The sequence below is a fragment of the Eschrichtius robustus genome, chromosome 11, assembly GCF_028021215.1.
Source record: "Eschrichtius robustus isolate mEscRob2 chromosome 11, mEscRob2.pri, whole genome shotgun sequence".
NCBI lineage: Eukaryota > Metazoa > Chordata > Mammalia > Artiodactyla > Eschrichtiidae > Eschrichtius > Eschrichtius robustus.
The window spans coordinates 66160716-66186045 of record NC_090834.1 but is presented as its reverse complement, the minus strand read 5'-3'; the positions used below and the strand labels follow the sequence as shown (position 1 = coordinate 66186045).

The window sequence follows — 25330 nt, the reverse complement described above, 5'->3', positions numbered from 1 at the left end:
AAGGTTAGCTTCTTAGATGCTGGCTAGGCATTTGTTCAAAGTGCGTTATAGCCTTAAAGCTAGGACCATTTAAGATATTAAGATTCTTGACAGTTTAGTAGCAAAATAGTCACCAGCACCCGGAATAAGGAGTAGTGACCTGCTTGCTTTCTTCTACTGTCTGAAGTTGTGCTTCTGTTGCTGACCTCCTCTTAAAAAGAAGCATTTCTTCTAACTTCCATGTCACCCAAAGTCAGTATCAAGAGGAAAAAAAGGATTGTTGGAGTGGAGCTCGGCTGAGAGAGGATACAGGCAGAGGGCAGCTCCCAGGCCCAGTGGCTGGCTATCTCACTCCTTGCCTGCCCACCCACCCACCATCTCTCTCACCTCAGGAGCAGAGAGTTGACTTGAAGATAGTCCTCAGTTCATAGCCCCTGATTAACATCACCAGTGCAAGGTTGCTTTCTTATTTCGTTACTTTCTTTTTAACCTTTTACCTTCACTCCACATGCCCATTCCTTTCTCCGTTCATGTGCACCCACTCTAATGTGTTTGTTTTATGTCCTTATACCTACGTATTTGCTTGAAAGATATGTAGTATAATTATAGTGTGTCTTTAGCTTACATACGGTATTTGGTTATTTTTTTCAATGCTGTGCTTTTTAAGATATGTTCATATTGCTGTAGGTATATCTAAAGTGTTTTCTAAAAGCTATGTGGAATTTCATATTTGTATCTACTCCATTTTGATTCTACATTCTAACAGTTACAGAGATCAAAGTTACTTCAGGCTCCCTGCTACAACATCATCACAGTGAACATTCTCACACAGGTCTATAGAGTATATAGTTTGAATTCGGATACAGACAGCCTTATTTGAGAATTTCTCTGGAATTTATCCACCAGTGTAGGATCACTGGATAATAGGACGTAGCTTTAATTTCACTAAGTGCAGCCAGATCACTTAGCAGAATGGCTGTGTCTGTTTACACTCTTACCCATAATGCATGAGAGTTCTTGCCTCCCCACATCTTTGACAGTACCTACTATTACCCCACATTCTAATTTTTGCCCTTCTGATAGGTATAAGTGCTAGCTCATTGTTTTAATTAGTATTTTTCTCGTTGGTTTTATTTTGATCATCTCTTTATGTACTTGTTAACCATTTGAACTTCTCTTTCTGTGAGTTTCCTACTCATATCTTTTGGCCATTTTTCTATTGGGTTTCCTCTGATGTTCATATCAAATTGTAGGAATTCCTTGTCTGTGCTAGAGATTTAATCCATTGTCAATTTTAGACGTTGCAGAAGCTTTTCCTTGTCTGTCATCTGTCTTAACCCTGTTCATGGTATTCTTTATTGAACAGAAATCCATAATTTTATTGAAGTCAAATCCAACAGTTTTTTGGTTTTTGTTTTTTGTTTTTTTCTAAAATCACACACGTGTAACTGGCACAGAGCAGAACATGGAGAATAGAGCAAATAATTACAAATCTGTTTTTTGGTCTTGTCAGTAGTTAGAGCTGGTAGGAATCACAGCTGACACCACAAAGCAGCCAAAAACAAATAGGTATTTTTAGAAACTTATTGTTAAATGACTGCTGGATGGTCTTCAAAACATAAATCTGACAGGTTCCTCAAGATAAAAGCTAATCAAAGTCCCCGTTCCTGCAGGTAGGGCCAGACACCCACCAGGCTATCAGACTGCTGAAATTCTAACCCACTTTTTTTTTTTTTTTCACACACACACACTATATTTTATTTTTACAAGAGATAAATAGACTGACACCAGGCATTGTACATGGATGACCACAACAAAAGCAACAATGATTGCAATAATCCAACAGTTTTTACTGTGTAGTTTGTATTTTTAGAGCCTGAGTCGGGAAGTCTTTCTGCTCCTTAGTGTTTTTTGTCAATGGATTATCCACACAAGCCTGTTTACATGGCCTTTTGAAGAGATGTCTTTTCTTTCTTTCTCACCTGTGACTTGAAGGAGGCTTGACGCTGTTAATGTTTGGCTGCCCCTGATGAAGGAAAAAATGTGAGAAAACTGATGCACGTTCCTTTCTCTAAGCCCTGCACTTCACTCACAGGACTGAGCCCCTGTGACCCTGTTTGTACTACATGAATCCTGTCTGCTCAGCTACAGCTGATTGGAAAGTGCTGCATACCTACCCAAGCTGAGTAGGTATGCAGGGAATTTGGAATTATGACCAGTCTCTGCTGGGCCCTTGAAGGACATGCAGATTGAGGGGTTTGGGGGTGAACATCTTCCTTTATGTTTACAGAGAAGCTAGAGAAATGCTGGCGGAGAAATGAGAATGAGGAAGATAGGCACAGAGGAACAGAGAAAAAAGAAGCCCTCTGGCCCCACAGAGAGGGAGAACGATTGAAGTAGAATGTGAGAGTAGCTGTCTTGTATCCTGATGGCTTTCCAGTTTCTGATTGTGTTCTCTTCTGAGATCACATTGCATTTCCTTATGTGTATTAGTTAGGGATGGCTAACTACTCTAATAGATAGACTCCAAAGTGTATAATGGCCCTAACACAATAGGAGTTTATTTCTCACTCACATAAACAGGTCCAGATGGTTCTAAGTCGGTGAGGTGGTGGCAGTGGAGGGCTCTGTGCCACACAGTTACTCAGGAACTCGGGTTGATGGAGGCTTTGCCATTTTCAACACATGACTTCCAGTGTCTCCCTAGGTGTTAGCATCCAGCCTGCAGAAAGGAAATGAACATGGAGTTCAATACATGGGACGTCGTATAGGCCAGGCCTTGAACTGGCACCTATCATTCACATTGCTTTGTCTGGAACTCAGTCACACGGCCACATTTAAGTGTATGGGAAGCTGAAAAATGTTATCCACCTGTGGACCCAAAAGGAAGAGAAAATGGGTTTGGTGAACAGCTAGAGATTGCCACATGATATTTATTATATGTGTGATACTCTCGTGATGCCTCTGTATCCTTATAATCAAGTTCCCGTTTTTTCCTAAACTTGTTTGAGTTGACTTCTGTCATGTATCTCAGTGCGTGAGGTGTTTTCCTAATAGCCATATTTAAAATAGTAGAAGTAATAAAGACTGATTAATTTATTTTCTCAGGGAAGTTGGGTCGATTTCCACCTATGATGCATCATCACCAGGCACCCTCAGATGGCCAGACCTCTGGGGCTCGCTTCCAGAGGTCTCACCTTGCAGAGGCCTTTGCAAAGGCTAAAGGACCAGGTGGAGGCACTGGAGGAGGAGGTAGTGGAAGAGGCCTGATGGGGCAGATTATTCCAATCTACGGTTTTGGGATTTTTTTATATATACTATACATTTTATTTAAGGTAAGTGAAGTCATCCTGATCATATTACATCAGTGAAAATCCAGTATCATCATAATAAAAATCACTGTCAGCATTAAAACCCTTTATAGTTCATAACCCTTTTTCAAATCTATCATCTCTTTAAATCTTGCCTCCTCTTTATGAGGTACCTAGGATAGCTGTCACGTATCTCAGTTTTACAGATGAGAACATCTTCACTCAGAACCTAAACAATTTGCCCCAGAATTCACAACTAAAAATGCAGAACCAGGACTTGAACCTGAATCTTCTAGTTCCTAATCCACTGAGCAATAAAGTTCAAAGCCTGCGCTCCCCCGACCCTGCCCCAATTTTTTCTTGATTGGGCATCTTTGCAAACTGTAAAGGCATAAAGATGTTCTAAGAAGAACTTTATCACCAGGATCGGCATAATGATTTCCAGGTAGCCACTGTGAGGCCAAATAATGACTGTACCAACACCACTTTTTACTCCTTTTACCCCCAGGAGTATGAGGTGCTGTTTTTAACATCAGTTGTAGTAATTCTCCTGAAACAGAACTGCCGCATCCTGAAACTAAGCCTGATATTTCCCAGCTCTGGGGAGATATGATTTGGGTCCTTTTAAAAGTAGACTTTCAGTTAAGTTCTGCCTCCAGGCAGGCTTTGGCCAGCCATGGGCCTGGGCCTGGGCACTGTAAGTAGAGGCAGGAGGCTGCCCTCCTAGCTAGAGTAAGAGGTGACTTTGTTCTTGCCTAGGAACTCTGCAGGCAGCCCAGGTTGAGTCTTGGATGAGCATGGGCAAGGCAGATGGCTTGTGAAGAGATTTTTTTCTTGTGCCTTGACCTTGATAATTTTTTACTTGGAAACCTTCTGTTGGCTTTTTTTTTTTTTTTTTTGAGATGTTTCTCTAATGTTGCTATTTGATTTGATTTTCTCCCAACCTTTTTTTTTTCCATTTAATATGAGGGGTTCCATGACTTTGAGGTTCTGAGCTGCTGTTGATGTACTGTACCTCCTTCAATTCTCAGCTCTCAAAGGGGAAAAGTACTGCAGAGGATCAGAAGTGCTCTACTGCCACACCTGGAAGCACCCACAGGAAAATTAGTAAGTGCCCCTTTCAGTATATTTATAAGTTTCATTGAGTCAGACAGCTGTAATACAGCCAGAGGGACAATCTGTGGATATGTCTTAAAAGCATTTCTCAAAAGTTGTCCCAGATTAATCTGATGCCGATTTTTACCTTAGCTCTGGGAATTCTCAAGTTTCCATATTGATGTTGGGCTTTTGAGGGAAAGATAGTTATAAAAAGTACACAACCACCAGTTCACTTTTTTATATATTGGGAGATTAATATTTTATGCTCGGAATGGGTTACTTCTCATTTCTAGACTTCAGAATATTGGTAGCAAATTTCTTTATTTCACATAGAGGAAAACTGAGGCAGTGAGATCAAGTCATTGTCAAAGTCAGTTATTAGATCTAGAGACAGAGTTTAAAGCTTCTTACTCTTGAAACATGATCATCAAATATTTACCGACCAATTAGAATATTCTGTGCTCTCTGGAAAAATGAACTATATATGGCATGGCTCTTCCCTCTGAGAATTTATAGTCTAGGATGAATGTCAGGGAAAAATAACTTGTGAAAAGTTTACTACCTAGAAGGAAGGGACTTGGCAAAAGCCTTCTGGGAAATCGCACCTAGTTGTTTATAAAGGAGGGCCTATTAGATAGGATGCTTGAGTAAGACGCAGTCTGACAGAGGGCAGCTGTGGGAAAGAAGGCATGAAGAGTAGGTAGGATAAGCTGTGTTGTTGAAGGCCAAACTATCCTGTGGATACTGAAGCCTCATCGGAGGTTTTTAAAAGAAAGACATCAGCAAAATGACTGTGATCCCTGCTGTATTCTTTTCTTTTTTTGAATTTTTGTATTCTTAATTGAAATAGTGTCTTACCAAAAGTGATTGTAAATGCATCATGAAATTGTTTTTAAAGACTTGTGAACTAAAGAGTAGCAACTTCTTTATCCTGTCACATAATGCATTTAAAACAGAAAGAAGTAAATAAAATGAATTCCTAAGAGCAGCTGTTTTATAATGTAGTAGCAATTATATCAACTTCTTATGCTTCAATTTTGAATCATAAAGAAAATAAAAATAACCTAAGCATTTATGTGGCACGGATGTTAATTGCATGCATAAGAATTTGTTGTACAAGTACTAAAAAGCCTTTGAAATATTACATTTTATAGTGACCCTCTAAATATATCTGCGTAGAATGATACTCGGGTGTGAAACAGAATAACTAGATTATCTACATAATGAGCAACGTTTTATTTTCCTGTTACCTTAAAGTTCATTTCATGTACTGATTGAGTGATTGATTTTTTATGTTCTACTTTTAGGGTCTTAACATTACTTTCAGTAGTTGTGGTCCTTTCTGACCCTTGTTGAGAAAGCTGCTTCTGGGAGATAGGGTTATACCACTCACCCCAGATGACTGAAGTAGAAAACCTTGGGCAGGAAGGTCTCAGCCCTAGTTCAAGACTTCTTCTATTGAAGAAGAGTAACTTTTATACTGTTATCTTCCATATAAGTTTTCAGATCCTAGGGACAGGTGAAATATCGTTCATTTCAGGGTCTTAACACCTTTTCTGAAGTCCTTTACCAGATTCGGTACTTTATCCTCAAGTATCATTTGAATTAGAAAGGAGTTATCTTCATTCCTTCTTGGCTGACTGTGCAGGGCTATGTTTTTCGCTCCTAGGTATTTTCTTTGGCTGGTCCTGCTATATTTCTGTGTGTGAGAGAGTGATTTATTCATCACTTTCTAAACGTGTATCCTTTAGATCTTGGTGTCTAGACCTCAGTACCCTTTGTGTCCTGATTGGATTAGCTGAATCTCAGGACCAGCCTGACTCTCAGGACCAGCCTGGATTATTGTAGAGCGTCACAGCCAGCCATGTTTCAGGAAAGGGCTTAGAGAGTTGTACATGATGGTTCTTAGATTGATGCTTATTTTTCAGCCAATTTTGAGCTTGTTCAACTACAAGAAAAACTGAAGGAGACAGAGGAAGCCATGGAAAAACTAATCAACAGAGTGGGGCCTAATGGTGAGAGGTACGTTTTCACATAACAGAGATCAGACTGTTTCCCATTTAGAGAGTCAATTCAAAATTTTGTTTTTCTTTGATTTCTGGCCCACTTGCTTTCATTGTTATCATATTTGTCACTAACATATTATTTTTCACTGAACATTTCCATTTTCACGCTTTCAAGCAGTTTCATTTTCAAGAGTATAATATGTTCCATGTTGTGCAACATTATTGTGAGAGTGAGTAAATTTGTGAGCAGATACTACAGGCTAAAATAACTGGGTTTTAAGGAAGACAGTATCCTAGCTGTCTAAAAAAAGGCAGAATTTTAAGTAAAACCAGATTATTAAATATTGTGGTTTCTGTTTGAGGCAGAACGAGAGAAGAGAGCAAGTACGATCAGAGTACGCATTTGTTTTGTGTTGACTGTTCCAGAACAGAACTAGACATGTGAAGTAGGTGTCTGGAGCCAAACTAGCCCTTTAGGATGCTCTGCAACGAAAATACACTCCTCTTGCTACAGGGCTGGCTGAGGATCTGAAAAGGTGGCTTCAGGGGGTTGATGGAAGTGGGCATCAACTAAGGAAACGTGGGTGTAGGAAGGCCAGGGAGGAGAAACCAGAATGTGAGATTGAGAACAAAGAGGGATTCGGTTCGCGCTAGGCCTTCTGACAAGAATGGAGGAAGCACTGGGGGTGAGCAGCAAAATCCCATGCAGGAGGATGTATTGAAAGGTCCCTCCTATAGCCCCGTGGGCTCAGGGTGGAGTCTTTGCCCCAGAAAACTGCTCTACCTTAGCCTCTTCTGTTTGCCGTCCTTGTGCTACTAGTGCCCCATACTGTTTTCCCTGCTTCCTGGCTCCCGCCTTGCCCATCTTTGGCCAGATAGGAGAAGAGTAAACATCCTCAAATTGAAGTCCCTTGGCTTGGCGTTTCCCTGCAAAGTCTACATTGCTGCTGAAATGACATTTATGAGGGTGAACCTTGCCTATCTGGGCCCATGACCCTTGACCTTCTTTTGGTCCAGAAAGCAGAGTGACTATCTGGACTTCTCCAGAGTGGTAGAGAATCGTGTACATATCTATACATGAGTATATCTGTGTGAGTGGATAACACTATTTGGCATTATTGAGCACTTACTAAGAACAAAGCTCCAAGCTAATGCTTTATATGCATTATCTAATGTTTGACTGTTTTGTATGAGTGTGACTGAACCAATTTGTGCAGCTATACTTTTCTGGCATTTTCTGCCCTTATCCTGTACCATTCACAGTCTGGGTGGGGAAGTACCAGACTTCTGTAGACCCTTGTGCCTCAGAAAATATCTGTACCCTGGCCCTGGTCTATTTGAAGCCCTAGGCCACACCTAAGTGTCAGGAAAACTATAGGTGAGTATCTGTGGGCATGGGCCTCCCACCTGGGAGATCCAACCCCTGGGCTAAGAAACCATGTGAAGATATTTTCTCACTATTCTTCACTGCTATTCAGACTCCCTTAGCTCAAACCAAATAACCCCACCACGCATACCATTTGTCCATTGCCGACGCCAGGGGTGCAGTACTGTGACCCCTAACTACTGTGTGTCCTCCTTGTGCCAGCCAGGGTTGCTGCTCCACGTTTTATGTGCGAAGGCAGAGGAGTTGTGTGTCACCACCGCCTCCGCCCCTGGAGCTGCACCATCTCATTGTTTCTGGGGCAGCGGGTCCTAGCTCAGGTTATATACTCCTAGTAAGTTGCTGGAGTGTGGGCTCTTTGAGAACATGCTGAGGCCACTGCCACATGGCAATGATTGTGTAAAATATTTTCCACAGTACCTCTCAGGAACCAGGGAGCAGCTCTCCTTCCACTCAAGAGAGCATAGCTTGTGTCTCTCTTTCCCAGATGTCTCATTTTCCAGTCTATAAGGAGGTGACCTTCTCTCTGAAACTCCTTAATCTAAAACCTTTTATCCTTACAGGTAGGCCCTATGGGACTTCCACCTTCAAAACTGCAAGGGCTAGGTAGCTGCATGTTTTACATTCTTTTCCTTTTTATACTTAAAGCCTTTAACCTTAGTTTCTGTGGCATTTGTTCTTTTACAAGTCTGTGCTTCTAGGATTATTAGAAGAGCCCAAAATACCCCAGTATTTTTTCTGTCAGATAAGATTTTATCACATTGCCAGGCTTCTGGAGGTCAAGGAGAGGATTTAAGACAAAGAAGACATGTTCATTTGCAGCCTTCAAAGTCCTTTTATATAATATCACTCCATAACTGTAAGATTTTGCTTAAAATTCCCAAAATATGCTCTTTCTGATACTTCATCTTAATGCTTATGTAAGAATCAAAATATGGGAAAGTTTTTTAATACTATCTAACAAAACTTTTCAGACAGCTTTCACCTGTAAGCGATATAAGTCTGCACACATTTTTAAATAATTAAGCCTCCTGGAAGGTTGGTATTGTGCCATGTTATGTCTGATATTAAGCAGACTCTCTAGCCCAAGGACACAAAGACTAAGGAAAGGATCTAGGAATCAGAATCAAGGTGTCCTCATTTTTGTCCTTGTGATCAGTGAAAGTTCCTTCCTGGAGCAGCATGTCCCACTAATTATTTACCTAGAAGCATGGAATGGCCCAAGGGAGAAATGAGGGTGCAGCCTCTGGCAGCAAACACCTTGGCAGGCATGTTGAGCGTGTATGTGGGGCCACAGATTTCTGGCAGGCGTTGTGGGGTTGTAAACTCTGAGGACAGGCTTAGTCTCTCTCGTTCACTGTGTTCACATAGTAGGTACTAAGTAAATACCATTGAAAAAGAGTAGATATTCACTTTTGATGCAAGCATCTGTACTTATTACCATGATAGAAGAGTAAATCATGGCCATTCCCTGTTGAGATCCTTCTCTTCATTTGCTGACCTCTATATTCAGGGTCCTACTTGACATGTCTCATAGATAGCTACTCTTATCCTCATCAAACAGTAAATGTCCCCTGAGTGAATGAACATCCAAAATGGAACTCATCATCTACCCCTAGATGAACCTATTCTACCTTTAATGTTCCCCATCTCAGCAAATGGCTCCTCCATCTACTTAGTTGCCCAAAGCAGAAATTAGCTGTCATCTTTGATTCACCTTTTCCTTCACTTCCCGTATCTCATTAATCACCATGTCTTGTCATTTCTTCCAAATTAATAAGTCTGTCTCCCTGTAAAACACTCTAAACTCTACTAGGGCAGGGATTATCCTTCTTATTCCCAGAGCCTAGCACAAGCCAGTAGTAGGCTTTAGAAAAGTATTAATTGAAATGGAAGAATGAGTGAGTGAGTGAGTAGAGAATGCCTTTATTTTTGACATAGGTTAGAACTATCTCATGTGGTTTCTTTTCCTCTAATTTGCCTCCTTTCAATTCACTTTCTGCTTTCCAAACCAGTGGATTACTAAGTCTTTTGTTTTAACCCTTCAATAGGTCCCTGTTGCTCTGATAAAGAGTAGAATCTTTAACATGACTTACATGGTCCTAGGTGACGTGGCTCTGCATACCTCAATTGCTTTATCTTTCTCCGTTACTCTCTCTCTCTCTCTCTGTGTCTGTGGTCCAGCCACACTGACTGCTTGCTGTTCCTCTGAAGTAACCTGGGCACTTTCGCTTCTAGGATTTTGCATATACTCTTTTCCTTTGCTTGGATGTTGCCCCCGACTGCCTCCCCACACACACTTGTTTTAACTCTTGTCTTAGAGGTCTCAGCTTAGACATCATTTCCTCTGAGAGTCTTTCCCTGAACCCACAACTTGGTTAGGTGTTCCTCCCATATCCTCCCTTGGCCACCTCTGTTTGCTGGATAATGTAAGCATCATATTACTTCCTTATCTTCTGTTAACTTTTCTGTCTTCCCTAATGCCCTGTAACCTTATTGAGGACAGGGAATTTTCATTGTTCAACCTTGCATTCCTAGAGCTGGCTCATTGTTCAAATTTCGTTCCTAGTGCTGGCACATTGACAGTGTCTGTACATGTTGAAAGAATGAATGAGGTAGATGTAAAGAAAGTAGTTTAAAGCAGGCATTTTCAGCAATAATAAGAGTATCTTTGGTACCTGTTTTCATTCTGCACAGCCCTCTATGGTTGTCAATAGCAGGTATTATTTTCTCTTTAAGGAACTGCGTCTCAGAGAGAAAAAGTGTGCTCTGGGAACGTGTATTAGTTTTCTGTGGCTGCTATAACAAATTATCCCGAACTTAATGTCTTAAAACAATACACGTTGTTTCTTATAGGTCTGTATGTTAGAAGTCCTACACTGAGCTAAAATCAAGGTGTTTGCCGGACTGCATTCCCGTCTGGAGGCTCTGGGGTAAAATCTGTTTCCTTGCCTTTTTCAGATTTTAGAAGCTGCCCACATTCCTTGGCTCATGGACCCTTTCCTCCACTTTCAAAGCCAGCAACAGTGGGTTGAGACTTTCATACATTACATTATTACTTTGGCCTCTTCTGCCTCCCCCTTCTACTTTTAAGGACCCTCATAAATACATTGTGTCCTCCCAGATAATCCAGGATAATCTATTTTAAGGCCAGCTGATTTGCAACTTTTATTCCATTTGCAACCTGAAGTCCCCTTATGTATAAGGTAACATCATTATAGGTTCCAGGGACTAGGATGTGGACATATTTGGGGGGGTGGTGAGGAGACATTATTCTGCCTACCACAGAAGGTCTCAAGAAAAAGAGAGAATTTAAATAAGCCTTACAGGATGGAAGGATTCCCTCCGGCAGAGTTGGGGGAAAAATGTTCCAGAGGGAGAGGGTGGCACAAGCAGCAAACACGGTGAGAAGTCAGGCATGTTTTTTGGAATAGCGAGTAGTTCGAAGTAACGGGAGTAGGGTACACCAGGGCTGTGGTAAATGGTTAGGGAGGCAACTAATGGGAGAAAAAACTAGAAAAGTAAACTGGGGGCAGACTGGAAGGCCCTGAATGGTAGGCTGAGAAGTTGGAATTTATTGTCTTTACAGTGGAGTGCCTCTGAAGGCTTTTGAAAAGAAATGGCATAATCTGCTGTGCTTGAGAAAAATAACTCATGTTTAGGGTGGCTATATGCTAGGATATTGAAAAAGTTCTAGCAAAAGTGATAAATAGGCCAGTGACAGTAGAAAAGAGGTGGGGGGGGGCAAATTAAGGGGACTTCAAGGAGGAAAAAAGAATCACAGGCTGTATCAGGATTCCTTGGTTGCAAGCAGACAACTCTGGGTAGCAAAAATTTGTTTTTTGGGGGGTGTGGCCGAATTTATTGGAAGAGTATGGGGGTAGCTTACAGTCTCAAAAGAATAGCTGAAGATCTAAGTTTCAGGAAGAGTGGGAACCAGAGCAGCTCTAGGGATTTAGGAGCAGGAGCAAATAGACAGTCTCTTCAAGGACTGCTGCCAGGATGAATTAACATGAAAAATTTTCAGTTCAGGCTTCACTGTGTTCAAGATCCAGTTTTAGGAGAAAGTATAGTTGGCCCAGCTGTATATATCACTGAATCAGTCACTGCAGCCAAGGGGATGGAGTGTGATGATAGGCCATGGGCCACGTGGCCACTCTAGAAGGAGAAGCGAGGGGATGGATGGCTTCAGCCTCTGCACTGTGAGCAGAAGAGGGATTGGTTTTCCAAAGGAGAACAAACTAGATAAGAGAAGTGAAGGGGAAGAGATGGGTGATCTGGAGACTTACAGCCCAAACTGGGAGGAAGATTATGGCATCAACCAAAATAAAAACACAGAAGAATGAAGATAAGGCTTTGGAATAGGGGTCATAAGTTCAGCTTTGAGTATGGTTGAAGTGCCATCAGAACATCCATGTATGATATACAACAACAATAGGAAATTTGGGGGTTGAGGTCAGAACAGAGGACACAAGTTCGGAAGTCATCTGGCTGGGAGTAAGAGGTAAGGGCCATGCGGGAAAGATGAGATCGCCAAATCCTTGAGGCATATAATTACTGTGTGGCAGTCGCCAGCATTCTTTTGCTGGTCTGGTTTCTGTTCTCATGAATGGTGTTGGAAGAAACTGTTTCATTCTTCTCTCTGTGTTTAACTCTTGGACTCAGAACTTGATGATTCCTCTGGATTTACAGCAATAGCATTCAGAAGTCTGAGTTATCTCCCAACTTGACGTTTTATTTTTCTAACATCTTGGAATCGGCCATAGCCAACCTCACCTAGCTTACCTGTTCATGCAGCTGCTCATGATCCTGGGCCAACTAGGACAGGGTTTTGAAGGGTGAATTTAAGTTTAACTTTATTATAGTGACAAGGCCTCCAAGTAGAAATGCCCAGGAGGTAACTGGAGTTATGAGACTGGCCTTTGTGTGAAAAGTCAAGATTAGAGGTAGAGATTGGGCATCGTCTGTGTAGGGGTGATGGTTTAATCTGTGTAATTGGGTCAGCTTCCTGAGGGCATGCCTGTAGGAGTGGAGAAACAAGAGTCCTAGGATTGAGCCTTCAGGAAAACCATGTTTTAGGATGTGGGAGTAGGAAAGTGAGCCAGGATCAAAGATACAAGGAATGGTTAAATAAGTGGGGGGAATACAAATGCCAAGGGAGGAGGACATTTCAAGGAGAGGATCGTCCATAGTACAGAAAGTCAAGAAGCATGAAATGTGAGAAAAAAGACTTTTGGACTTTAAAGTGGTCATTGGGGACTTCCCTGGGCAGTCCAGTGGTTATGACTCTGTGCTTCCACTGCAGGAGGTTTGGGTTCGATCCCTGGTCAGGGAACTAAGATCCCACATGCTGCACAGCAAAAAAAAAAAAAAAAAGTAAAGTGGTCACTGATCATTGATTTTCACAAGTGTTGGTAAAATGATGGAGTGGAAGCCAGATGTCAGGGAGGTAGAAGAAAAGGTACAGTGAGGAAATGGGGACCAATCAAACTAACACATATTTATTGAGCACTTAAAATGTTCATGGCACTGTGCCTGTACACTGTGCCTGTTGTGAACTTATCACTGCCCTCCAGGAGTATCAAACCAAGTTGAGACAATGAGAAATCCATGAAAGTCTTCATTGCAATAAATTCAGAAGATGTAAGGTGGACCACGATTAATTGCCTAACGTATGATATGGACACTGAGTACACCTGAGGACACTTTAGTTTGGAATTCTCTAAGAAAGCTTCTCTTGTCTGTTTCTGCTTCTCTTAGCCTACCCATCCCCTTTTTATTTAAAGGTTCCAATTTTCCATGAGTTAGGAAACAAAGTTAAGACTGTTTCGTTCAGTAAAAATCAGAATGTACTAAATACAGTCCAGAGAAGTAACGTGTGCAGCATGTTGTGATAACCACATAAGCTCTTTTAGCTAGGGGTGACCTAGCTGCCCCAGAAGCCTCTCACAAAGTGAGCTGTTGTAACAGTAAGGATTAGGGATTATAGAATACATGAGTAGTTAGGGTGAGTCAGCACTCCTGTACTGATGGGAAAGAGTAAATCAGCTGTTCAGCTGCATGTAGAACAGACAGGCTTCTTCAGTTCATGGCTTTGAGGCCATTTATTGTAGAAAAAATGGAGCTCATGGGGCTTTTGTTTTCCTCCCACTGAGGTCTGTAGAAATGTTGCATCTCCATTTTCCTCAGTTGCCATCTTAATGTTGGCGGGAGAAGCAGTTTTTTCTTCTTCCCTATTACTCATTAAGGGTAACGTAATGTAGGTTAAATGTAAAAAGAAACGTAGGCTCGGGGCTGGACTATTAGAAAGATTGATGGCACCTCCGTGAGGCTGGTACAGAGTGTATCATTTCTTCTTCATGAGTATTGTACTGACGTCGGGTGCTTTGGGTTTTTAAGAGGAGCATAAGTAGCCTCTGTTAAGTCCTGCCACTAGATAAAACTGGTCCCAAAGCAGACAGTTCTCAGTCTTCTGAGTAGGGCCTTGCCTGCCTGTCAGTTCCATGCAGCGCTTCTCTCTCAAAGAGTCACACCGTTATCCTTGCGCCTCATCTTACTTGTGTAGACATTTCTCCAGAGCCACACAGCTAAGTTAGGGGTCACACCCAGGTTTTCTGAACTGTGCAGCTTGAGCACTGTGCTTCAAGAATTGCACCAGAATGCTGTCACAAGTCAGGAGACTTTAGTTTTAGAGCTGGCATTAACTAACAGTGTGATAATGTATAGTTTCCCCTCCATGGGCCTCAGTTTCCCCAATTTCTCTGGTTTAGGTGATATGTCAGAATGATCCAGCTCTGAAATTTTAGGATATATCTTTATTTCTGCACAAGCAGATTCAGCCTGGTAATTCCAGGGTTGGCCTAGTAGCATATTTTTCCCTAGTTGAGGCAAATGGTCCAGCACATTTTCTTTTGATGACATTACTTCAGAGAAAAGTGGCTTGTTTGTAAATGGCATAATATAAGTAATGGTGAAATTGCTTGAGATTAGAGAATCAGGGCAGTGAGGTGTACTGAAAGAACACTGAACTGAAGGCTAAGACATCTGGGGTCTTGTCCCAGTATTGACATTAAATCTTTCTGGGACCTTGGACAGTCACTTGATCTATTCTGGGCCTTAGTTTTCCCATTTATAAAATCAAAACATTGAACTAACATCTCTAGTTCCCAGCTATGCAGTTCCACGATCAGTTCCCAGAGTAATTATCTGTTGCTGTTGAACTTCCTGGAGTCCAGACAGATCACAGTGATGTTTATGTTCCTTGCCTAGGAGTATTTACCACTAACTGGCCGGATTGTCTGCTGTTTCTAAGCAGAGCACAGGCCGTGACTTCTGACCAAGAAAAACGATTGCTGCATCAGCTCCGAGAAATCACCAGGGTCATGAAAGAAGGAAAATTCATTGACAGCCCCACTCCAGAGAAAGAAGCTGAGGAGGCCCCTTACATGGAGGACTGGGAAGGTAAACAGTGTCTTCTTATCTCTTTGTTAACCCTCAGCCCAGAAAAGAGATCTTACAGAATTTTTAAAAGTCAGCTTTATTACTGAGGTATAATGTAGATACAATTCAATTCACCAATTTTAAGTGTATAGTTGGATAAGTTTTGACAAATATAATCATACCATAGCGATGATTTAGTCATGATATTTCCATCATCTCAGAAAGTTCCCACCCCTTTGCTGCTAATCCCCTCCTGCTCTGGCAACAGCTGAACTGCTTTCTGTCCCTAGAGTTTTACCTTTTCTATATAAATGGATCATACTGCACATGCTCTTTTGTTTCTGGCTTTGTTGATTTAGTATAACGCTTTTGAGCTTCATGTGTTGAGTGTATTAGTAGTTCTCTCTCTCTTTTAATTGCTGAGTAGTGTTCTTTTGTCTGGATATAGTTTGTTTCTCCATTGACCAGTTCAGGAACATTTGGGTGCCAGCTTTGAGCTATTATAAAGCAATCTACTATGAACTTTTACGTACGTGTTTTTGTTGGAACATATATTTGTGTATATATCTAGGAATGAGGTTTTGGCATTTTATACATGTATGTTCAACTTTGTTAGAAACTGTCAACCTGCTTTCCAAAGTGGCTCTGCCATTTTGCCTTCCCACTTGAAATGTATGAGAATTGCAGTCCTCCACATCCTTGGTAACACTTGGTATCGTCAGTCTTTAATTTTAGCTATTCAAGTGAGTGTATAATGGTATCTAGCTTGTGACTTTAGTATGCATTTCCCCAATGACTAATGATGTTGAACATTTTTTCACACACTTATCTGCCATCTGTATATCTTTGGTGAAGTGTTTGTTCACGTTGTTTGCCACTTTCTTTATTGAGTTGGTTGTATTCTAGTTGCAAGGGTTCCTTCTATAGTCTGGATATAAGTTGTCAGTTATGAATTTTGCAAATATTTTCTCCTAGTCTGTGGCTTGCCTTTTTATTTTCTTAGTGACATCTTTCAAAGAACAGAAGTTTTTTTCATTTTGATGAAGTCCAGTTTATCATTTTCTCTTTTATGACTCACTTTCTTTGTGTGCGTTTAAGAAGTCTTTGCCTAACTCAAAGTTTGCCTAACTCCTCTGTTTTCTTCTAGAAATTGTATGGTTTTAGCTCTTACATTTAGGCCTGTGATCTATTTTTAGTTATTTATATATGGTGTGAGGTATCAGGACTGAGGTTAATATTTTTCCATATTGATATCCTATCGTTCCAGTTTATTTTGTTACATTTAATTACCTTGGTGTGTTGGTCGGAAATCAACCAACCCTTCCCCTTTTGGAAAATGGAAAATCATTTGACCATGTATGTGTGGGTATATTCTGGGCTTTCTATTCTGTTTCACTGATCTATGTGTCTATACTTAACACCAGTGCCATAGTGTCTTTATCACTGTGTCTTTATATTGTCTTGAAGTCAGGTAGTCCAAGTTCTTCAACTATGTTTTTTCCAAAATTATTTTGGTAATTCTAGGCACTTCACATTTTCATATAAATTTAGAATCATTGTGTCACTTTCTACAAGAAAAAAGCCTGATGGGATTTTAATTGGCATTATATTGAATCTTTAGATCAAGAAGTTGGATTCACTCTTATGTTGCTGGTGGGGATGTAAAATATACCCACACTGGAAAAAAGTTTGGCAGTTTCGTAAAAAACTAAATATGTAGCTACTACACAGCCTTGCAGTTGTACTCCTGGACATTTATCCCAGGGAAATGGAAAGTTTTATGTTCAGATAAAACTTGTACGTGAATATTTATAGCAGCTTTATTTGTCATAGCCCCAAACTGGAAACAACCCAAACATCCTTCCACAGGTGAATGGTTAAACACTGTGTTGGTACATACATACCGTGAAGTACTACTCAGCAATAAAAAGGAATGGACTGTTGATACATGCAGCAACTTGCATGAATTTCCAGATGATTATGCTGAATGAAAAAAAGCTAATTCCAAAAGGTTATATAATGTGTTTCTACTTATGTAACATTCTTGAAATGGCAAAATTATAGAAATGGAGAACAAACTAGTAGTTGCCAGAGGTTAAGGAGGGAGTGGGAGCAGGAGGGAATGGGTGTGGCCAGAAAAGGGCAACATAAGGGATCCTTGTGGTGATAGAAAAGCTCTGTATATTGACTGTATCAGTATTAATATCCTTGTTGTGATATTGTAGCATATAGTTTTGCAAGGTGTTATCATTAGAAGAAACTAGGTAAAGGGTACATGGGATTTCTGTATTATTTCTTATAACCAGATGTGAATCTACGATTAACACAAAATAAAAAATTAGTTTAAAAAAGCAATGCAAGAAATTATAAAGGAAAGGATAGTGTTTTACATAGTGTACATAAAACTTTTCTGCAGATCAGAGAATGTCAAAAAGTTTTCAAAGCCAACAGTAAACTGCAGAAAGATTTGTAACAAATATGACTGATATCAGCAAAGAAGCTGATATCTTTAATATATAAAAAGTTCTACAACTAATTTAGAAAACACTGATATCCGCCTAGATATGCGGTGCACAAAAGAAAACAGTGCAACTGGCTACAAAACAGAAGAAAAATTATTCCATTCTCACTAGTAATCAATGAAATGAAAATTGGAATTCCTTTTTTTCTTCCAAATTGCAAATCTTCATTATATAATCTTGTTCCCAAATAAGGTAAAGTTTTTATCATATTTATTTTCTACCTACTGCTTAGGTTTTGTTGAAATTATGTAGAATTTTAGCTACAAGTGATGTTAGCTTTTACAGGTATTAGCCTTTTATCTTTTAAGTATTTCTTAACAATGGCATTAAATTTCTAACCACATTATCAATGATTATTTTACATTGATAATTCTTATTGATTTCATTTTTTACCACTTTCTTGTATGCAGTATCTTCTTTCTTGAATTTAAATTTTTGATTAATTTTTGTATCTGTCAGAATATTTCCTTAAGTCCCTCCCCCATCCCTCCCCCCCCCCCCAAATTTGAATTTGTACAGGTTCATCAGCATATGTCTCCGTATGGATTTTTCAAGGTATTTTTACCTAGCATTTATCCATCTGAAGACTTGAGTTATTTTTTCAACTAAAGAATATTTTCTTATAATTTTGATGATTGCTTCCATTTAACCTACTCTGCCCTCTCATTGTAGAATTCTAGTAATTCGGAGATTGGATCTTGGATGGGTCTTCTATGCAGCTTATCTTTTTTCTCATAATTTCCATTTCTTTGCCATATTTATCTTTGTCCTGGGAGAATTCCTCACCTTGAACTTCTAATATATTAATTTGGTTCTCAGTCATGTCTATTTCAACCTACTCTTTTCTTCCTCTATTAATATTTTTTTTTGTAATGCTGAGTTTCTGTTTCTAACAGCTCTCTCTTACATTGTGTTTGCTCCCTTTTTTATATTGAAGCCTGGTTGGTTTTATACATTCAATAACCTGTTGAATATTACTGGGAACATCAATTATAAGCTGATTGACATTAACTCTTGTTTCCTGCATTGACTTTTTTCAGGGGCTATTTACATAGTTTGCTTAGTTTGGTTCCTGTTGTGAGCTGCTGATTTCCTCATAGGACCAGTGAGTTCTTGTTGCTTGCTCATGTTTCTAATGAAGTTTTGGGTAACCAGTGCCTTGGCTGATACGGGCTACCTAAGTAGTTAAACGTGAGTCACTGTTTGATTCTCCCCAGCAGGCTTCCCCCTCGTAAACCAAAGCAGATAGTCATGGAATTCCAACGGCAAGCTTTGTTCCTGGTGCGGACAAGGCAGCAATATGCCAGAGAATGGACTTCTCTTAGGCATGCAGTGGCTAGGAGCTAACTAGCAAATGGACTTCCCCAGCCTCTGCCCTTGACCAAGGAGACTGTGAGGGCCTTGGGTAGCGAAGCTCCAGTTTACCTAGCATTCCATCCGCAGTAAGTTAAGCCTGGGAACTAAGACTGCATTGGCAAGATTCTTGACATACTACTGTTAGTGCTGGTGAGGATGTGATAAGATGGCCAGTTTTTTACGTCACTGGTAGGACTAAAAATTTATACCATTCTTCTGGAAAGTAATTTGGCAGAGTGTAAAAAAGGCTTTTAAAATGTCCATTCCCTTTGGTCTGGTTTTCATATTTCTAAAAGTCTATCTTAAAGAAATAGGGAAGTGGACATAGATTTATATTCAGAGATCTTAACTAATATGAAACTTATAAGGGAAAATTGGAAAGAATCTAAATGTCTTATAGAAGAGGCATGGTAAATCATGTCAGTTATGTAGCTGTATGATGGGATACTTTGCAGCCAACTTTAAAATGCCTAATAACATGGAGAAGGGCTCGTGATACAATGTTGAATGAAAAAAATCTGGGTACAACATTTTATATACAGTATGATCCCTCGTTGTTAAAAAAGAGAAAGATATATGTTTATATGTGATAAAAAGGCCAGAGGTAACACAACACATTGTCATCAGTGGTGGGATTCTAGGTGATTTGTGTTTTCTTTTTAAAACTTGTCTGTGTTTTTCAAATTTTCTGCAAATGAGTCTGTGTGACTGTTTTTTTCCCCTAATTATAAATGTTGTAAAAATGTCTCTACATGGCACCAAAAAAGACCCCTGCTTTTCAGAATTTGTAGGCAAAAAAATGGTTTATGTTAGGGTTCAATTTGCCAATTATCATAATGTGCAAATGGATTTCAAATTCTCCAGCTTTCACATTGTGCGGTGAGCATGGCCGCTGTTGCCAGCACTGGCATATGAGCTCCAGCACGGCCCATCTGCTGCTCAGGCTCGGCTTGGCTGACACAGATGTATTTCATTTTGTTCTTCAGTTTGGCAACATTTTCTCTTTTCTCATTATCATTGCTGGGATTCATTTTGTTTACCAGTTTGTTGTTTTCTTTTGTTCCCTTCTGTGAAGAGGAGGACGCCAACAATGGAAATTCTGTCTTCTGAAAATGCAGTCCTTGTCCTTCGGGATCTTGGGCATGTATTGCTAAAATGCTCTCTCTTTCTGATGCTTGCAAGCCATTTCAATTGTTTTGATTAGTAGAAGGCTTTGTCGTGTATTTTTCAAAGAGCTCAGCATTCCTTTCCTCCTCCCTCCTCCCCCCCCCCCCCCCCCGCCGCCCCCCAGGAAGATTTGGAAATGGTTCCAAATAGAAATTATAAACATTAGCCTTGAGCTATGCTCTCTCCATCTGGTGTTTGGTACATTTTTTTTAAACTGAGGCTCATGTTGTTTGTTTAATCTTCATCACTACTGCAGAAGCTTGAGGAGTGAGACTTACACTCTGCCCCAAGCACCCTGCGCTTAAGAAGGGATTTTCAACTGAATTGATTTGTATTTCAAAGAGCTGGGGGACAGTCAGCCAGATCGCCAAGAATTTGCTCAAGTGAAACTTGAGAACCGTTAGAATCATCTTAGAGATTTCTTGAATGGATTTGTTGGGATAGGATGGCTGCTGCTTGAGAAGCCTTTTTGAGCCTGACACTTTATTTGGAAGAGACATTCTTTGTAAGACTTTGTTCTGCTTTTTTCTCTAGGTTACCCTGAAGAGACTTATCCAATTTATGACCTTTCAGATTGCATCAAGCATAGGCAAGAAACAATCCTGGTGGATTACCCTGACCCAAAAGAGCCCTCTGCCGAGGAAATAGCTGAAAGAATGGGAGTGATAGAAGAAGAAGGATCAGGCCATTTGGGGTGGGAAATGCCTGCTGACCCCAGAGCTCAGGAAGATAATTCTGTTACCTCGTGTGACCCAGAGGCAGAAACATGTTCCTGCTGTTTTCATGAAGAAGAGGATCCCGCTGTCTTGGCAGAGAATGCTGGATTTGGTGCAGATAGTTACCGTGAGCAAGAGGAGACCACCAAAGAAATGTGGCCCCGCGACTTGAGAGATGAAGGGCCAGGCGTCAGTGCTGATAAAGCAGATCCAGGGGGCATGCTGAGGAAGCGGGACCCCCACCGTTTAGAGTACAGACAGCCAGTTTGGTGAGGTGCCCATTACTCTAGTCCCAAGGTGACCTTTCTCTCCTCTCTGATTTCATCCTTGGCCCTGTGCCCTGTATTTCATTCTCTGTGTTTAAATGTCATAGCCAATCAGGCCACTGCCATGGATATCATGTGTCCTTCCTGGTGCTTACACACCTGTCACCTGTAAAACATCACAGTGATCAGTATGAACACAAGACAGCTTCCCTCTTTCTCTTCCTGCCTTTCCTCCATCAGAGAGTTGATCCACTGAGTAATTTTCCATCTGTTGTAATTACAGACGGGACCACTCAGGGCAGAGGTCTGACTCTTCGTGTTAGGAGTAACAGATGGTTTACCTGTGAACGAACATCAGATTATACATGATGAGGACATAAGGTTGTAAGAGTGAAGATTTCAGAGTCCAGAATGCCTTATTCTGTGGGCCTTGAGCAGGTTAGTAGTCCGCTGTGCTCAAGAAGAAAACCTTTTTGTTAGTGGGGATGGTGGGGCCAGAGCAGGGTGAGACTCTGCTGTCTGAACTGAAGCCCCTTGCTCACAGCAAGACCCTTTTTAGGAGCACCCAGGCTGCCTCAGATCTCCACTTTTCTCCAGAGTAGAAGGCTCCCACTGACCTGAGAATGAACCCAGAGGCTTGTTGGGGGTTGGTTTTGCTCTAATATTGCCTGGATCTCTAGCTTCCTTTATCCCTGTTCTGCTTAACAGAACTGCCAAATGCATAAGTACCTTTGTACCTCTGGTCTTCAGTGGCCGGAGGAAACTTGAGTTAGAGACTTCAGTCCTTGCCCTGCAGAGCCAAGGTTTGAGGCTTCAGGAAAGCCTGCCGAAGGGTGGTGGTCCTGCCACGAGATACTCAGAAGGCCAGGGAGCCAGTGATGGGGAGAGAACCGTTGCGCTTACAGGCAGTCCTTGCTTAGATGCTGGTTCTGAATGTTGTACCCTCTGGGAAATTTGTCCTCACAACAAATTCAATTGAAACAGAAACGAGGAGGACTGAGCTTATAGACCAAGTGCCAGCCCAGCAGGGAAGTTGCAGGGACCCAATGTAGCAGTGCCCAGGAAGAGACCATTTGCTCCATATTTGGATATCTGAGTCTACTGAGAAAGCTGGGCAAAGTAGGAGGTAGGTTAGGACTGGGAGGATTGTGACCAAACCAAAAGCCTAATCTCTGAGCTGCCATCTGTCATGTGTCTCCTTGAGGTAAGATGTATTCTGTCTAGTAAGGATGAGTGAATTCAGTTTACAGGTAAGACCTAAGAGTTTAAAGAGGACACATTCCTGAGGATATTCCCAGTCATGAAATGCAGAAGACTTGAAAATTAAGAAATCATGTAAAGGTAGACTCGGCTTTTAGAGTTCCATCGTGCCTGGCATGAGCAAGAGGCCAGGAAAATAGTTTAACCACTATTAAATCACATAAGCATAAACACTGCTGTCACAGGTACAGGATCATATTAAGATAATGTATCAGCTACTGCTGTGCATTTCTTGTTAGTTAATGACTACAGAGAAAAGTCATTGAAGACTGAGTCTATAGAAAGCATATTGTCTCTGTGTGGAACATTTGATTCACTTGTAAAGAATACAGTTTAAAATGTACTGAAAACAGTCTAGATGTAATGTAATGCCGAAGGCAAAAAATAATGTAGGTGCTCTTTACTGTTTCGATAAATTATTTTTTGTGTTGTTTCTCTTCATTCACAATGAGGGGTTGATTTATGAGAAGAGTTCTGGGACCCTGTTTTGAATTTCTTTTTTGCCTTAGGATATGATTCCCTTATTAGAGGTATGTATTTGTTTCCTTCTAGCTTATTCACTCATTTATTCGTTCGGCAGACCCTGCTCAGAGCTAGGCAGTGGGAACAGAAGGCTCAATTCCTACCTTTAAAAAAAACTCAGTTGAATGTGGGAGCCTTATCCGATTTATTTTTAAAAATGAACTGTGAACTATAAAAGGGCTCAAGATCATGAATCCTGCAGGCAGGGAAATGTCGGTCACAGTTCCATCCTTGTCTATTCTAGTTGCAGAATCTGGCCAGCTCCTTAACCCCAAGAACCTTGGCTTTCTCATTCTAAGGCTGGCGGGTCAAAGTCCAGGTCTCACAGGGTAGTTATGAGGATTAAATGAAATCATCAGTGCCTGTAAAACAGCACTATCCTATCTCATACAGGATAACCACTCAATAAGCGGTAGCTACTTTACTTTTATTGTACAAGGTTTTATGCTGTATTTGAGATATGGACCCAAATCTATAGGAGCACAAAAAAAGATCATTTTTGCTAAAGTACTTCAAGAAACTTCACAGAGGAGGTGGGTCTCGAGGGATGCTAAGAACTTCTCAGCTGTGCAAGGAAGAGAAAGGACATTCTTGGCAGAAAGAGTGGTGGTAGAGCAGTGGGGTGTGAAAGTATAAAGGGTGATGTTCAGGTATTTTGATGAGGCTGGTATGTAAGGTGTCACATAACCAACTCTTTTTTGGAATGTTAATCTTTGGGGGAAATTGGCTTATGGAAATAGTTCCTGCTGGAAGTACGAAGACCACGATAGCTCTTGCTGCCCTGGTTCTTGGTGGGTTTATATAGCAGGAATATATTTATGTATTTATATTTCAAAAATTTCAATGCACTTTTCAATAATTTCAGATTAGGCAATCCTTTTTGGATTTTTCAGAATTATGTTATTTTTCAGGGATGACAATTATATTTGTATATACAATCCAGGATGACCAAAATCATGGGATTGGTTTTTGTTGTCATGCCTGCTGTCTCTTTCCTCCTGGTCTTCATTTCTCCAGAACTGATCTGGGCTGAGTCCCCTGGCACTAGGTCTGCAGTGACTTTTAGGCACCGTGGCAGAGCACAGTCACACCTCTGGGGGCAGATAGTTGGCCCAGGAAACAACTGCATCACCTGGGACCATGCTTGGTAAATCAGGTGGGTGATCCGGCCAGGAGATCCCCTTTCCTGGTCAGAATAAGAGCACAGGGAGAGTACCTCCTTAGTTCCAGGACTAGTGCTATGTGAGCTCAGGAGCCAGGCCCAGAGAGCTGCATAGAGGAGTGCAGGCACGTTTGGCCTCTAGAAGAGATGGCTTGTGAGGACCCCACTCTCTGCACCCGCTATGGCCTGGATGATCCAATGACTTATGGTCCAGTCTGGGGCACTTTGGGAAAAGGGAGCTTTAATTATGCCAGGATAACAGCTGTAAACTAGGACTTGGGAAAAGGGAGCTTTAATTATGCCAAGATAATAGCTGTAAACTAGGACTCTCCATGGACCCTGTCCAGGGCTATTTACGAGATTTGTCTTTAACCTGACCACTAAACAACGAAAATCTCTTTCCTTTTTAGTAGTGCCCTGCAAATGTTATTTCCCAGAGGCAGAGCCAAGGAGAGAGGCCACAGTTCAGGTAGGAAATGCTGTTGACCACATTAAAAACTCCAAATCTGGGGTAATAAATAAACCAACCCTACTTATTACCACACTCTTAGATTCCCTCAACCCAGACTATTTATATACCAAAGGAAAATCTAATACTTCAGCTACCCAGCAATGAGAAAAACATGAAGTATCACAGACTTTGCCTTGACCATTTTCACACAAGTGTTTCTAAAATGTACCTAACCTTATGTTTTTCCTTTCCCATTTTCCTATACAAAGTAAATAGGCCAAATTTCTCCTTTTTCTTGATTACTCCTTAACTCCTCTAAGCACCAATTTCCTCATTTACGCACTGGGAATAATACCCGCCTCGCAGTGCTGTGCGCAGTGTCTGTCCAGGGTGTAGCCTGTGCTAGGTGCTCATGCCAGTGCCACCAACAGCATCACACTCTGTCATCAAGTCCTGTGCTGCTGGGCTGTCGCCCGTGACACCCGCCAAGGCTACCCTGACTGCTGGGAATGGCCCAGAGCACAGGTCCTGCAGTCTCTGGGTGACTTCAGTTTTGATCTCCTCCCTCAGGATCAGACCCATAGCCTTCGTGTCTGCTTCCAGCCACAACTGCAGCCTCCCTTGCTGTTGGCTTCAGATCTGCCGCAGGCCGAAAAGAAAATTCCCAAGTGTGTAGTATGTCCAAGTCCT

At 41.1% G+C, this 25330-nt stretch overlaps 1 protein-coding gene across 2 annotated transcripts in view; it reads left to right on the top strand.

The window, feature by feature from the left end:
* Nucleotides 1-22804, top strand: part of RIC3 (RIC3 acetylcholine receptor chaperone) — a 46847-nt gene extending 24043 nt beyond the window's left edge. Inside the window, exons 2-6 of one of the 2 annotated variants that reach the window (XM_068555004.1) lie at nt 3088-3314; nt 4322-4397; nt 6317-6410; nt 15094-15239; nt 20798-22804. In XM_068555004.1, coding sequence (XP_068411105.1) covers nt 3088-3314; nt 4322-4397; nt 6317-6410; nt 15094-15239; nt 20798-21252 — 998 coding nt within the window. In that variant the 3' untranslated portion in view covers nt 21253-22804. Of the gene's footprint in view, nt 1-3087; nt 3315-4321; nt 4398-6316; nt 6411-15090; nt 15240-20797 lie in introns of both variants that reach the window. The other variant, XM_068555003.1, reaches the window with a different exon arrangement.
* Nucleotides 22805-25330: the final 2526 nt, after the last annotated feature.